A 15,973-nucleotide genomic window follows, 5' to 3' on the forward strand; every position below is an offset into this window, starting at 1 on the left:
CTAAGGACTCGGTATGTCCCCCCTTCCTCAAATCTGGACTGTATTCACCTAATAGTGGTTTGTAGATGTTACCCCATCCATCTTGTACATATCTAATTGTCTCATTGACCATACTTTCAGGGTATTTCCTAACACTTCCACTGCTGGAAACAGGAAAGTCCTCCTAGAGCAAACAGTTAACACTACACAGACCTTAATGTCACCGGGATAAGTATTCCACTCATCTTCTATGGGTCCTTGTAAGGATGCTCATGTCTACAAACCCCAGTATGGTGTCTCTTTTTATATTAGTAGTTGACAGTGTCCCATTAGTGAAAGTGATGGTAAATTAGCCTTTAGTACACCCATCTGTGATTCGGGAAGGTGAAGTTATGCAATATCATGGACAATGGATCTGATGGTGGCCACTTAGATAGCTAATATAGCTGCTCCTTCTATCATCTTATCACAGTAGCTAATCCTGTACACTGAAAAATCCTGGTGTTCAGAATAATTGATTGTCACGGCTCACTGTGCTAATCTTATACATTTCTGAATTACTCTAACATGTATAGGAAAGGCTTTCATTTGCATATTGCCACTCATTTGCATGTAATCATAGGATTATTTGCATGCAATGCCTACCACTCTATTTTCCCAGTACTGCAATCATATTATGTGTGCCCGAATCACCCCTCCATTGCTAGTCACCTCACTGTTTCACATAACACATCAAGCTAATTGTTTCTGAATACCACCTATACTTTTAGTAGTACTAAAGGTACCTCCTGCCCAGTGTCCAAAATGTACAGATCTAATTAATTTTCTGTTTTTTTTTTCATAGCACTTGCTTTTCATATACATATCTTACTTCTCAAGAAACTAAATGCTTATATTAATGATAACTTTAATAGCAAACATTTGCCAAAGATTATTGAGCATATAATCAAATAGTTAGAATGTATGTATAACCTACACATACCTTGTCCTACTGGGCTGCTGAATTTTATTTATGGTCAACAAACCACTTTCTTCATTGCTGTTACAAAACCATGAAGCATAAATTAGTTGACATAGTTGTCTTGGCACTTAAAGAACTTAAATGAAGCCTGATACAAATAGACTGTATTATGCAAAGGCAGAAAGCCTTCACCTGTATTCTCTGATTGTTGTCTTATTGTAACAAAATATTAGCATAAATTAATAAATGTACTTGTCTCAGCATGACTAACTTCAGTGGAGCCAGATACAAATAAACTATACTATGTAAAGGTACACAGCCTTTACCTGTAATAAACAGTCATTGTCCATTTTGTTGTACATATAATCGTTTAACCGCATTTACATAGTGTTCTCTAGTCAATACAGCAATTTTGTTCCAGGGATTACATTCATACTGAAATGTATTTATTTTCCTTTGATCATCTTTTTACTGCACTTCTTCATCATCTCCTTCCAGCCAGTCTGTTTTGCTGTTGGCTTGACTGACATTGGCACATCTCCAGTACCTTTTTTATTTTTCTCTGTTCCTTCATCTGATTGCTGGAGCATTCACACTTTCCTTCCCCCCAAAAAATCAGTTTAACTATAAACGGCAGACTAAGTTTCTGCCTTCTGTGTTTGCATTTCCACATCTCATCGACAAATCACAAATAATATTTCAGAATCACATCAGAATTGTCATGTTTTACAAGTAAAAGCCTCTCTTCCTCAGATAACTTTCTCCCCAGCTGCTACATCCCCCACAGTACTTATTATTCTTTTTGTCACAAGTTAAAAATTCAATCAGAATTGACCTTGGCTTCCCATAGTTAGCTACAGTCTCTCACGGTGACAAACACTGACATACATGGCAGCCAAAGAATCTCTTGCAATGCCAGCCCACTCTATCATCTTGTCTTGTACATAGTCCAACACTGTCCCTTTTTTATATTCCTTCCAAACTCTATATAACGTTAGGTTTCACCTTTTACCTCAGTTTTGAAGTGAAACTTCTTATGGGACGGTGTGACAGCTGAAATTGAAATGGAAGTATGGAAGTCAAACTCTGCCCACTAAGGGTGGAGTTTGACTTCTGTATTCTACTTTAGATTTTCAGTTACACACACACACACACACACACACACACACACACACACACACACACACACACACACACACACACACACACACTCATGGAGAGCGATCCCCTGGCAACATTAGCATCAGTTGAAAGGTTTCCATACCTCTCGACCATACTTCTCAAACTCTTAACACAAGAAATCTGGACAGTCACAAATAACAGGGGAACAAAGGGCCAAAAATAGGGATGGGTCTTAAATATTGTTCTTATAAACTTGCAAGTTGCTAAAATGACAGGGTTTCCTTTAGCATGCATTTTCTGAAGCAGGAGTGTGCATGTGAGTGGGGTTTATATCATAACGTCGAAGCCTCACAATCTCAAACATTATTACATTGAATCCAAAACCTCGAACACTGACAATATCAAAGCCGCTGATCATTGAATTCTTACCCAGGGCAAGAATCCGGTGGGCCATTTCCGTGGCATCACTATTACCTCCACTGTGGTGCAATCTCAGAGTTGGTATATTTAACTAGGGGGGGTGAAACCCCCCACATTAGAAATTGGTGTGCTTGTGTTGTGTGTGTGTTTCTTGGAACAGCAAATTTTTTCCCTTGGAAAAAAATTTGCTGTTCTGAGCTTTCGATGTTAAAACATTTCGAACTTCCAAGTTTGAGCTTATGGTGTTCGATGTTTTGGAAGTTCGATTATGTGATATAAACCCTGTGAGTGAGTGAGTCACAGCAGCAGCAGTAAAGAGCTTTGCATAGCTCTGGACCTGAAAGCTGAAGAAATCCGGATAAAGCCCTAAAATAAGGGGGGAACAAAGGCTCAAAAATAGAAGAATATTTTAATTATCGCTCTTATAAAATTACAAACTTGCTTAAGCAAAGGATTTCTGTTAGCATGAATTTTCTGAAGAAAATAGAAGCCTGAAACTCAAATGTATGTCATTGTTTAGTAACTTCAGTCTCTGATGACTGTCAGTGAACCAAACGTTTTAGGATTAAGGGACCAAAAAAATAAAGTACATACCTGGTTATTTTTTTAAATGCTATATTTTAGCTGTAAAATGCTTCCTACAACAACATTTACATATAGTACAGAAAATTTGAAACATTCGGCGGAGAAAATATTTTACATCAAAAAATATATAAAAATAGTATAATAAAAAGAATATAGTAAAAAATATAAGTAAGTAAAGCACAACAAATTTATAGAGATCCCATTCTCTAAGTGTAATAATGCCCTCCAGGGTGTGTGTTAATGTGTAATTAATGCCCTTCCAGGGGTGTACAGGCCTGTGCAGATGTTAATTGCACATTAACACACACACACACACACACACACACACACACACACACACACACACACACACACACACACACACACACACACTGTCAGGCATTATTGCTTGCTTAGTGTTTACTCAGTGGTGCATCAAACTTTGTGAAATGGTTAGCTGCTCATAATAGATGTATGGGATTTCCTTCACACTTCCTTGCAGAAGTTTCTTCTATCACACGTGGCGACCACACACATTCTTTTTTTTCCCATCATTGTTAATAAGTCCTCCATTTGTCCCCATTGTTTCACCATGTCTTCTGCTTTATCTTGAATCTTACACATCAGTATTTTGGAAAGTCCTACCATTTCTAACTGATCATATAAATACACCACCTCATTAGGCATGACCATTCACTGTCATGGCATATAAACATCAAACACATCATTCACATTTATCCAGCTCAAATTATATGACATCCAACCTGCTAGTTACTTCAACAATATTAACTTGTTATAGATTTTGTGGCTCATTACCACTTGGGCACAGTCCACCATCATGGTCCTATTCTAACTTATGAACAAATTCTCCTTTATAAAATTTCAAACCCCACATACAACACATTTTGCCAATATCTAGCAACCCACAAGAACTTTAATCATGGACTAGTTCAAAAACTGCATAAAACAAATAGCTTTCATTTAGGCTTAAGCAGTTGTAATATCTCTGTCCCCCAAATATATATATTCTGTGTGTGTGTGTGTGTGTGTGTGTGTGTGTGTGTGTGTGTGTGTGTGTGTGTGTGTGTGTATATATATATATATATATATATATATATATATATATAAAATCTATATTACATCACCAAACGCTGTTCCAACAAAAAAATAAATAAATAAGAAAACACTTTAGACATTACATTAAGTGCACCCCCACATGCCCCCTACTTAAATATACCAACTCCGAGACCGCACTACAGTGCCGAAAACAGCAAAGTAACGAAGCGGCCAAGCAAATTCTTTCCCAGGGAAAGAATTTGCTTAAAAGCCACTTCGATATTTTGCCTTTCCAGTCTTTTAAAGAAAGAATGCATCTTCAGTCTTCTAATAGGAACCATATATATATATATATATATATATATATATATATATATATATATATATATATATATATTCTCAATATTTGATGTTGCAAATGATAATACATCTGGTAACTGAACGATTAATGAAGGTCACTTTATTTAAAAAAAAAGTGATTTAACAAGTGTAACGCTAAGAGTGACAGCAGCAGTATTAAAAACAATGATTATGACTGAGTGCCACAGAAACTTCTTTATATTTACAACATTACAGGTAATTGGTGTACAAAGTTGGGAGGGAGGCTGTATATGAGAAAGACGAATGTTGAGAAATGCAAACGCTGACAAGATCGAAACCACTGGACCTCAAACTCGTTGTTGTGGAGGGCTGTGTCCCCCACACCCCCTGCTGAATATATTTACCAACTCCGAGATCACACTACAGTGAGGAAAGGGCAAATATTCCAATCTTCACTGTACTGCAATTTCACAAAAAGCACTTTGAGGTCCGGTGGTTTCGATCTTGTCAGGGTTCTCACTTCTAAACATTCGTCGTTCTGATGTACACCTGGGTGAGGGATCCCAGAACCAAGCATACTACACAGTAGAATATTTTGTTTTACAGTTTTGTACTAGCATTCTTCCAGCTGCAGAAACCTTTACTATCCAGAAATACTACACTGAATCTTCATGAACTCATTCTTTTTTTTTTTTTTTAATTTGAAACAGCGTAGAAATTCCTGAAGTCTTAAGCAATGTTACAGTCACTGCCATCTTCAGGGTTGTTTGCCTTCTGTGGAAGCCTTTAAAGGTAATCCTTCACCCAAGCATGATAAAGTAAGACATATTATTCTACCAATAAATACTGCAGCACCTATGAATAATTTGACTGACCCAAAGGAGGAGGGATTTATGCAAAAGGACAAAGTCTAAACATTGTAAATGTTACTTTTCTTAGGTAAGTACTAGGCTTGCTGCCCTTTTGGGACTTTTTAAGCCTAGCCAACTTCCCTTAGTGAGAGCCAAACCATGTACTTCTTATTTGGGAAGCAAACACATTACACCAACACCTCCCCCAAAAGGTAAGTACTAGACTAACTGTCCCTGTGGGCCATTTAAAGCCTAGGCAATTTCCCCTTGGTGAGAATAAAAACCCTGTACCTCTTGTTTGTGATCTTTATGCCAACCTTTCTGTATTAAAATACCAGTATAACCCAAAGGTCAGAATTGAACCCTGTAAGTTGTATTTATAAGATGAAGAACTTACTCATTATATCATAACCAACCCATGTGTTGAGGTTGGGTAGACCTTGAACTACTCATGGGTAGATGATAAATGCTAGTATTATACAAAGGACTTTTCTAAAAAATGCTTCTCATCCTTTTTAAATAATTTTGTTGTATACAGGATTTCATTAATGTATTTGTCAGCCTACACTGAATCCTACAGAAACATTTCAGTGGTGCTGTCCTTTCAGTGTGCTGTATACTTGCACCTTTGTAGCTGTGAGTACTGCTATGCAGTACGCAGGTTTACTACACTTAATACTATTGATGATGTTATAACTTGAAAAACAGTTATGTTTCATACTTGGAAGTGCCAGACTTAAGCTGAAGTCTTAATTAAAATTTAAAAAGTGTAACCACAGAGTGAGGTATCGCTTGCTAATGGATGTTGGCCTAGATTTCTAAATTTGCTGTATTTGCAACTATTTTAATATGGCATAATTTACCGTATTGCTTATCCTATGATGTTTTCTATGAATATTTGCTCTTTTACAGGCTAAACTTGTCACTGTGTCCCCTACCTACCTACCCAAAGAGTGTCATCCTGAACAAATTGGAAGCCACAATATATGAAAAGTTCAGGGGGCCCCAGAGCAGTGCTAAGAAAAGTGAAATAAAAATAGTTACGTAATAAACATACTACTGACTCCCCTAAAAAATAAACTGTTGCAGAAACATATTTCACGTCCACATTCAAGAGGACTATGCCATCTCAACCATCCAACCAGAAAGATCTACAGCAATACAACCAACAGACAGGCTGACACACAGGCATACTGACACTCGGACACACATACACACACATGTACAAATTCAAACACACCCACCCTCCCCCACACACAATTAAAATAATCCATCATAGTCTTGCTGTTACTGTGGGAATAAAACATTTAAGATTACTGTATACATGCCTTGTGTTTGCCTGTATTCTAACAATACTTTCTTTTTCTGTTTAACACAGGCAGTGAGTAATATATCACAACTGTAAGTATACACTTAATACTACATTGTTGCTGAATATGGCTTGAATTTCTCTAGGTAATATTTTATCAGAAAGTAACCTGGTGACTTGTGTTCCTAGGTGTAACAGTGTGGAACAAACTGGTAGCAGATGCAAACCCAATTTGATTTCTGGTAACCTTAGCTTTTGGCATTTCACAGGACCGTTACAATACAGTGTCTGGAAAGAAATGAAGTCTATCATTACCCCTGGTAAGATGCTTCATATAGTTTATTCTTTATGTAAATAAAAAGTATAATATATTTTGATTTATAGACTGCAGTGGAATAAACTTAATTAAATCTTTAACATATTGTTATTGCAGATAATGTTAACATTTTGAAACCAAAATGTTTTTTGGGTTATATAAACTGTGGATTTATTTTCTGAGACACAGATAATGTGTTTCTTTTATCCACCCCATCATTACATGTATAGTTTGTGTACTACACTGTACTATATAATGAAATGTTCCCACACAGCTACAGTATAAGTTATCATGGGATCACTAGTCAATAAATCACAGGCTATCTGCGAAAAAATCATAAACTATGCAAGCCCAGGTGATCAGATGACAGGAAATGACTACACACTGTGAAAGTACACATCTTCTGAAACTTCACAAATAAAAAAAAAATATTTTTGTAGGGGGCAAGTCCTCCTCCACCCCATGTGGGGAATGCTTCCCTACATCCCCTGCTATTGATATGAAATGTCTCTGATGTCGCACAGGCATGGAAGTAGTTGATGATACACAGTAGGAGTTTGATGTCCTTCAAGAATGCAACTGCAGTCATAACATATGGGTTGTCCTGCCTCAGGCAGCCCTTGGTCGGCCGGATTCCAAAGTCTGGGTCCGACGTCGGCTAATGTCGCATTTCTCTCCGACTTCAGAGCGGCTGGAGTATATAAGCATCAGCCGACGCCATCTTCTTCAGTCTTTCTTGCCACGCGGTGCCCGAAGCAGAAGCAGTTCGCAAGTGCCGGTCGGTCAGCTCCTGTATTCTTCGAAACTGAAGTCATCAAAAAAGCTAAGTACCCCATTGGGGACCTTTTCTTGCCTCAGCCGATGTCAGAAATTACTGAAACAGTAAATAATTGTTTGTCTTGTGGTAAACAAATACCTCATAAGGATTTCCACTCTTACTGCCTCCCTTGCCTTGGCCCGGACCACGACGTCTCGGCCTGTGCCGCCTGTGCTCGCTTCAATAAGCGCACTCTCAGGCGCCGGGTGGAGTTCGCTGAAGACTTTTTCGGCAAAAAATTTGATTATACAATGCCGTCGGAACTACTGACAATGCAGACTCCTAAGAAACGAAAAGACCAGGACCGACATCCTCGGCCCGCGTCTTCCACCGACACCATGCCAAAACTAACCGCGAGTGCTCCGGTTCCCTCTGAGGCGGTTATTCCACCACTCTGAACCGAAGACACCGCATTACCGATACCTCCGATACCGGAGGCCACTCCGACGCCAGTTATTGACTTTCCCCCGGATACTGAAACCGAGGAAATGCCCGAGACCATTGCTATTGATAAGGTCACTCCTGCACGTGGAGCTGCTAGGCCTCCCATGTCCATGTCTATCAAGGCCTACACACGTGCTAAGGCAGCCAGCAAGTCCAAGCATCTTACTGCTAAAACCTTACCTCAGCCTACTCCTGAAACTCAAATCATGACTATGGCCGCTGATTTAATTTCCATGATCAGAGGTTCCCAGGCCCATCCTGAGAGAGGATCCCAGCCTCCTCCTGATAAGAGGCCCAGGGTTGAACCCTCTGACCCTCTTCCTTCAGATGAAGATTCTGAGGACTCTGTTCACTCCGAAAACCAGGAAGAGCCCTTTCAGACCTACGAGGATTCAGATGCAGAGGACTCCATCCCCTTGGCCTCTCCTCCTGAGGATATTTCTTTTGGGGAAGTTCTGCATTCCATGAGGGAACATTTTAAGTGGCAAGGCCAGGAATATTCAGATTCCAGAAAGCGCCTTCGAACCTTCCTTAAAAAGCCACAACACAGACCCTTAGCTATACCTCCTGTGCTTGATGTTTTGGATGATTTGTACTCTGACTCCAGTGTTACCCCTGATACTCTTCCTCCTGCTCCTGTCAAGCCTGACAGATACTATAGGGTCCCAGAAACCCATTCTCATTTCTTTAGGGCCCATGCTGTTGATTTAGAAACAATTTCTCAGGGGCCTAAAGGGGTTTCAGCTACCACCTCCAAAAACCCTTTGCCTTCCAACAGGGAAGCAAGGTCCTTAGAGAGATGGGGGAAGAAGGTTTACACCTCCACTACTTTATCTATGAGAGCTCTCAATTGTCTCTTTCATATGTTTCAATATCAGGATTTCCTGTTAGATGATTTACAGAAAACTTTGGCCTCTCCTGAACCTTTAGATAGGAAGTCTTTGCAGGAGGCTGTGCATAATTCTCAGCAAGTTAGCAATCACTTTCTGCAGTGTGGATATGATGCATTGGAAGCTTCATGTACGGCAGCTATGACAGGGGCAGTCATTCGTAGACATGCATGGTTAAAAGAACAACCTTTATCAGATCATGTTAAGGCAAAACTTCTTGATGCACCTTTGGAAAAGAACAAGCTTTTTGGTGCTAATGCTAAAGATGTGTTAAAGTCCATTGAGGAAAAAGCCAAGTCAGTTCAGACAGTCAAAGATTTCCTCCAGGTTCAGCCACCCAGATTCAGCAGGAATTGGCCTTCTAAGAACTGGTCCTTTCCTAATCCTGAAAGATTTCAAAGGGGCAAAAACAGGTGTGCCCGAGGAAGAGGACAATACAGAGGATCCTACAGGGGACGACAATGGCAACCAGCAAACCAAAGAAGTGACACAGGGGTTTCTCCTGCCCCACAGGGACAATCTCAATGACTTTCCTCTAGTTCTGCTGACCAAAGAGCAAGCAGAAGCTCCTTTGGGCGGAAAATTATCTCTGTTTTCAAACAATTGGCACAAACTGACAAAGGACAAATGGATTTTGAACATTATAGACCACGGTTACAGGTTCCATTTTCATACTTTGCCAAGAAAACAAGGCATGCCAAACCTTCCACAAAATCAGAGGGCAGAGGCTATCAAGCAAATTTCTCTGCTTGCTCAGATCAAAGCAATAGAAAAAGTACCACAACAAGAACAAGGTCAGGGGTTTTACTCAAGACTGTTCCTTGTTCCAAGAAAAGAAACTCAATGGAGACCAATACTGGACTTGTCCGCTTTAAACACTTTTCTCATAGTACCAAAGTTCAAAATGCTGACTCAACAGCAACTCCTTCCCATGCTGGGCAAGGGGTCCTGGCTGATTACTCTGGACCTCAAGGAGGCATACCTGCATGTCCCTATCAGACACAGCTGCAAAAGATACCTCAGATTTCTTGCAGGGCCAGAGCATTATCAGTTCTCAGCATTGCCATTTGGCTTATCTACTGCACCCAGAGTATTCACGAAATGCCTGGCTTCAGTAATTGCTCATTGCAGGCTCCAGGGGATTCAAATTTACCTGTACCTGGACGACTGCCTCATACAAGCGGACGACAAACTAATTTTGACAAAAAACTTGAATTATGTCATACAATTGCTACAGGCTCTGGGATACACAGTCAACTTTCAAAAGTCAAGACTTCAGCCATCCCAGCAAATAACCTTCTTAGGAGCCAAACTAGACACAGCCTCTCAAATGGCTTACCTGACAGAAGACAAGCAAAAAAAGTTAACTCATTACTTCAAAAGTTTAGCAAAGCTCACCCAGATGACTGCAAGGAGATTCCTACACGCCCTGGGTTACATGGCATCTTGCATTCTCCTGGTTCCACTAGCAAGACTACACATGAAAAAGCTTCAATGGTACCTAAAAAGCTTATGGTCTCAACACAGCAACAACCTAGAGGCAACCATACCGCTCATTCCATGTCTTCAAAAGGAATTTCTATGGTGGGCCTCAGTAAGCCAGTCAAACACAGGTATGTCATTCAAAAAACCTCAGATAACACAGACCATGACCACAGACGCCTCAGACCTTGGATGGGGGGCGCACATGGAGGGCAGATGTATTCAAGGACAATGGTCTCCAAAGGAAACACATCTGCATATCAACCAAAAAGAAATGCTGGCAGTAATGCGTGCCATCGAGGCTTTTGGACAACAAGTTCAACAAGGCCACCTGCTAATACGGACAGACAACACCACTGTGATGTGGTACATAAACAAGCAGGGGGGCACTCATTCTTACCCCCTTTGCAGACTGACAATGAATCTTTGGGAAAAATCACTGAGCCTAAACATACAGTTACAATCCCAGTTTGTTCCAGGCAAAGAGAATGTTCTGGCGGACAGTCTAAGCAGGAATTTCCTAGATCCCCACAAATGGAGGCTACATCCAGAAATCTTTATACGACTCATCTCGACATGGGGCAGGCCAGACATAGACCTATTTGCCTCCCACCTCAATCATCACCTACAAAAGTTCTGTTCAAGGACATATCATCCACAAGCATGGAAGATAGATGCTCTCTCATTCAACTGGAGCTCCCTAAAAATCTATGCACTTCCACCTCTGCCACTGATGACCACAGTATTACTAAAGATCAAAGCAGAGCAGCCCAAGGGGATCCTAATAGCTCCAGACTGGCCAAGACAACACTGGTACCCACTACTACGGAGCGTATGTCACAACAAAAAGTGGGCCCTCCCCCAATGGCCCCAACTTCTGACTCAACACAACTTCAGGACAGTTCATCCCAACATCCAGACGCTACAGCTAACAGCTTGGGAGATTCCATAAAGAACCTCAATCTACCTCTCTCCAAGGAAGTTCAGAGGATACTAACAGAAGCCCGCAGACCATCCACCAGAAAGGTTTACTCGGCCAAATGGAAGAGATTCAGCATTTGGAATACCAGCAAAGGTCATGATGCATCACTTTTGAGCATTCCACTCATTCTGGAATATTTGGCAGATATGCTACATAATGGACTCTCATACTCTTCCATAAAAATACATGCTTCAGCTATCTCAGCTAGATACAACACTGATCCACCTGTGTTTTCACATCCTTTGTTAAGGCAATTACTTAGAGGAATCAAGAATATAAAGCCTCCAAGAAAGGCACCAGTACCAGCTTGGGACCTCAACTTTGTCCTAGAAAAACTGACTCTACCTCCCTTTGAGCCAGCAGCTTCTGTGGACTTACAATTTCTTTCCTGGAAGACAGCTTTCCTGTTGGCCATTACCTCAGCAAGAAGGGTTTCGGAATTACAGGCCCTAATGGCAATACCACCGTTCATAACCTTTCACAGAGACAGGGTCTCCTTACGAACCAACCCTACCTTTCTGCCAAAAGTGGTATCTAGGGTTTCTTTAAATCAAGCAATTCACCTGCCTACTTTCTTTCCCAATCCTGAGAACAAAGGGGAAAGACTGTTGCATACCTTGGACATTCACAGACAACTTCGCTACTACCTGGATAGAACCAAGACCAGTAGGAAGTCTGATCAGCTTTTTGTAGCTTACGCCCCTGGAGTACAAGGAAAAGCAATTTCCAAACAGACAATTTCAAAATGGATTGGACATTGCATCAGATTCTGTTATTCCTTCCATGGAAAGAGTGTGCCAGCCAATGTCAGACCACACTCCACCAGAGCTACAGCCACCTCTACAGCATTCTTGAGAGGGGTGCCTACAAAGGACATTCTAGAAGCTGCTACATGGAGCTCCATGCATACATTTTCCAAACACTGCAACCTCCCCTTATATTCCAGATCCAGAGCAGGCTTTGCTTCAGCAGTCCTGCAGGGATTGATAGCTACACCATCCCTTTCATAGAGCATTCCACCTCCCCCAGCTAAGCTATGGTATTCAACCCATATGTTATGACTGCAGTTGCATTCTTGAAGGACATAGTACAGTTTTGTACCTATCATAAATGTAGATGTCCGATAGATATGCAACTGCAGTCGGGTTTTCCCTCCCTCCTTTCCCTTTATGCCTTGGGTCCACTCCTCTCCCTGTATTCTTAGCTGGGGATATCTGTTATGGTGTATCTGTTTATTGCTTATTTATTTGTCTGGAAACCTGTTTTTGTCTTCCAATTTGATTACAGCCTTCCTTGGAGGGCACCTGGCATCTGGGGCAAGAAACACTGAAGAAGATGGCGTCGGCTGATGCTTATATACTCCAGCCGCTCTGACGTCGGAGAGAAATGCGACATCAGCCGACGTCGGAACCAGACTTTGGAATCCGGCCGACCGAGGGCTGCCTGAGGCAGGACAACCCATATGTTATGACTGCAGTTGCATATCTATCGGACGTCTACATTTATGGTAAGTACAAAACTGTACTTTTCCTCTTCTTCATGCTTCCATGATGTCCATGTCAGCAAACAAATGGTGAAACAGTACAGCTCAGTGACTGTGATATGTGATATCAGTGGCAGTACTTGACAGGTATGGTGTTCGGTGAATTGAACGTAATCACCATGCAGGTGCCCTGCCCCCCCAGACAGATGTAGTTTGACAGTGGGCTATCATTAAAAGTTTATGTTAACTGGGACAGAGGTATTAAACAAACAAACATTTCAAGTAAAAGGAATATCATTACCATTTAGCACTTCCCCAGCCCATATACCAGTCTCTATATATCCTGTAAGATCATCAGACAGGCATTTTCCAAGAAGCTAAGAGATGAAATTCCTCCAGCAAGTTCACACTATAACTTGTGACATTTTGACAGTGGACTGCTGGATATATGGCCAGTGGAAAGTAACTAGGTGCATCTTCACAAGGTACACAGTTTACCTCAACTGACTCCTTTCAAAATGGAGGAACAGTAACCGTACTCTGAAATCCTCCCCTGTTGTAGGAAGTAAGTTCAGCTACCCTCTAAAGGAAACTTGAATCTGGTGTCTGTCCATGACCTCATTGTTTCAGTCAGTACCCAAATCTTATGATCAGATGTGAGGATGGAGACAGAGGCTGACTGGTAATTTAATAGTTTTATCCTATATCTCATCTCCTGCTTCATCATTAAAGTTTGGAACATCTGTAGTACTGTCACCACTACAGTCATCCTCCAGTCAGGCTTCTGATCCCCTTTACCCTCATATGAGAGCAAAAGATAAAGACACATAAATTCATCCGTATCTACTAACTGTTTTCCCCTGATTTGTTGTTCTTGGAGAGAACAGTGACTATGTACTGAGAGCTACTAATTTTCATCCCAACTACTTCATACTTAGCAGCCAGCTACTCCAGTGCCAGATGGAAATTACAGCCACTTGAAGTTAAGAGGACACATCTTCGTCATTTGCACATGACAAATGTCCAACCCCCATGTCCCCAGACTGGGTACTTTCCAGACTGTGCTGGTGCCGTCATATCCTGTCCATGAAAATTGCAAACAAGACGGGGCAAAAAACACACCTTTTATAGAGTCCTGTGTCTAGCTTGAATGTGTTTGACTTAATGCCAAGAAATTGGACACATGTTATCCTCAGATAAAGGGACTTAATGCCAGGCAGCAATATATCTTGCACCTCCTACTGGGTACCCAGTCATGTGTTTCCTCCAAGTCTTAAGCACACATAGCAAACTCCCATGACCCCTACACTGCCTCTGCAGTGACATAAAGCTGATTCACAGTTCCATTGCCAGGATGGAATACACATCAATTCTTTCGTTATTTATAGAGCCAATTCCTCCTATCAAGCCATTCCAACTCAATTTCAAGATAATCTCTTGGCTCTAAATGGGTGACTTGTCAACAAAAACCTTCTCCTAAAAAGACCAAATGTATGATCCTTAGTAATAATAAAAGCGTTTCTGCTGCCCTCCCTTTTTAATATATTCAATATCGATAACTCTCTTAATGAAACTAAAACCAGTTTTGGATAGATCTGGCCTTGAAAGCTCATCTCATTCTCATCTTCTGTATACCTGGCCCTAGAAGCTCCTTACAGACCCAGTCTTACCTCCTGTACTTGTCTTACTGTTTACTGTTAGAAGAAACTAGGAAGGCACTATTAGTGTACTTTGAAATTGCCTTAAAGAGTGAGTGATCCTCATTGCTGGCTTGGATTGCATTGTAATTACTTTTAGCCAGTTGATGGATTTGTTCCTGGTAGATTTTCTCTTCTAGGTTCATAGTTTTATAGGTGAATACTAGCTAACTGCCCTGAAGGGCCATTTTAAGCCTAGCCAATAACTTGAGGTAAGAATCAATCCCTGTACTTTGTGTTTATTAGGTAAAGACCTTAACTGTTATGCCAAACCCACCCCCCACCCCCTGGCTAGCTAAATTGCATTTTTACATTCAGAAGACTTGGACTGCTATTCTAGTGGTAGTAGTAAAGTAGTCTGGTCAGTTTGAGTTGGAAAGCACACAAGGAGGCTTCAAGTGATATTGTTTCATCAGTCAGAGGGCTTTTTAAGAACTTAGTTGTTAGCATTAATCTGTGTTTGAGAGGTACTTTTGCTGTACTTTTACATTATGAAGTTCCAGGATCATCCATCTTGTTGCAAAAAGTGTTTATCTGGTCTTTCTGAGTTGGGACGCACTCCAGGAAACTCAAAATGTAGTTGTTTATTGGCCAGAGGGAAGGGAGCTAGTTTTCAGCTTCTTTCTATCTGCTATAAATTGGGCCTGTTTTAGCAGAGCTGTCGATTGTTCAGTGGCAGTTAGAAATACCCTATATAGTAGCAAACCTATAAAGCAAGCACCAGGGACTTTAAACCATAACACAGAAAGGCTTTGTATGGTGCTCAGCTTAGGTAAGCTAGTTTGAGCATCAGACAGCAATAATATCAGGACAGTACACTAACCAACATCTAGCTTCAGCCTAGACACCACTCAGGTGACCGTAGGAAAACCAAGACCCTAACCCATAATAGCCCAACCCTAATACTGGTCCTGGCAACAAGAGATTTGATGTTGTCAATTTTTGTTCATTCTTAATGAATGGGTTCCTGTTCTGATCCTTGGAACCATCTCGGCCATTATACATTTTGCGCCAGCCCAAAACTTTTGAGTTAAGACCTTACCCACAATGCCTCTCTTTTCATTACCTCAGGTCTCATGTGCTGCTCTGTTAGCAAGATGCGTCAGCAATTGCTCTCAGCTAAGTCGATCAATTTTCTTTCTAGTTTAGTCTTTAGATATTTCTTTTCCAGTAATTGTTGTTTGAGTAGTATCTGATGCCTTCTTTTACCCTTTATTGATATTTTTATATAACCCTCTGCCCTTCTTACCTCTCGAGATATTTCTTTACACCATTGTTG

General features: G+C 40.9%; 1 protein-coding gene across 1 annotated transcript in view; it reads left to right on the forward strand.

Annotated features, from left to right (window-relative positions):
* The first annotated feature begins 6,567 nt into the window (after positions 1–6,567).
* The window catches only part of LOC122813709 (zinc-binding protein A33-like), a 65,883-nt gene continuing 56,477 nt past the window's right edge, over positions 6,568–15,973 (forward strand). Inside the window, exons 1-2 of the mRNA XM_044086172.1 lie at positions 6,568–6,675; positions 6,773–6,903. Of these exons, the coding sequence (XP_043942107.1) occupies positions 6,599–6,675; positions 6,773–6,903 (208 nt within the window). The 5' untranslated portion in view covers positions 6,568–6,598. The remainder of the gene's footprint in view (positions 6,676–6,772; positions 6,904–15,973) is intronic.

Source organism: Protopterus annectens, chromosome 10.part0, assembly GCF_019279795.1.
Source record: "Protopterus annectens isolate FY-2018-M chromosome 10.part0, PAN1.0, whole genome shotgun sequence".
Classification (NCBI taxonomy): domain Eukaryota; kingdom Metazoa; phylum Chordata; order Ceratodontiformes; family Protopteridae; genus Protopterus; species Protopterus annectens.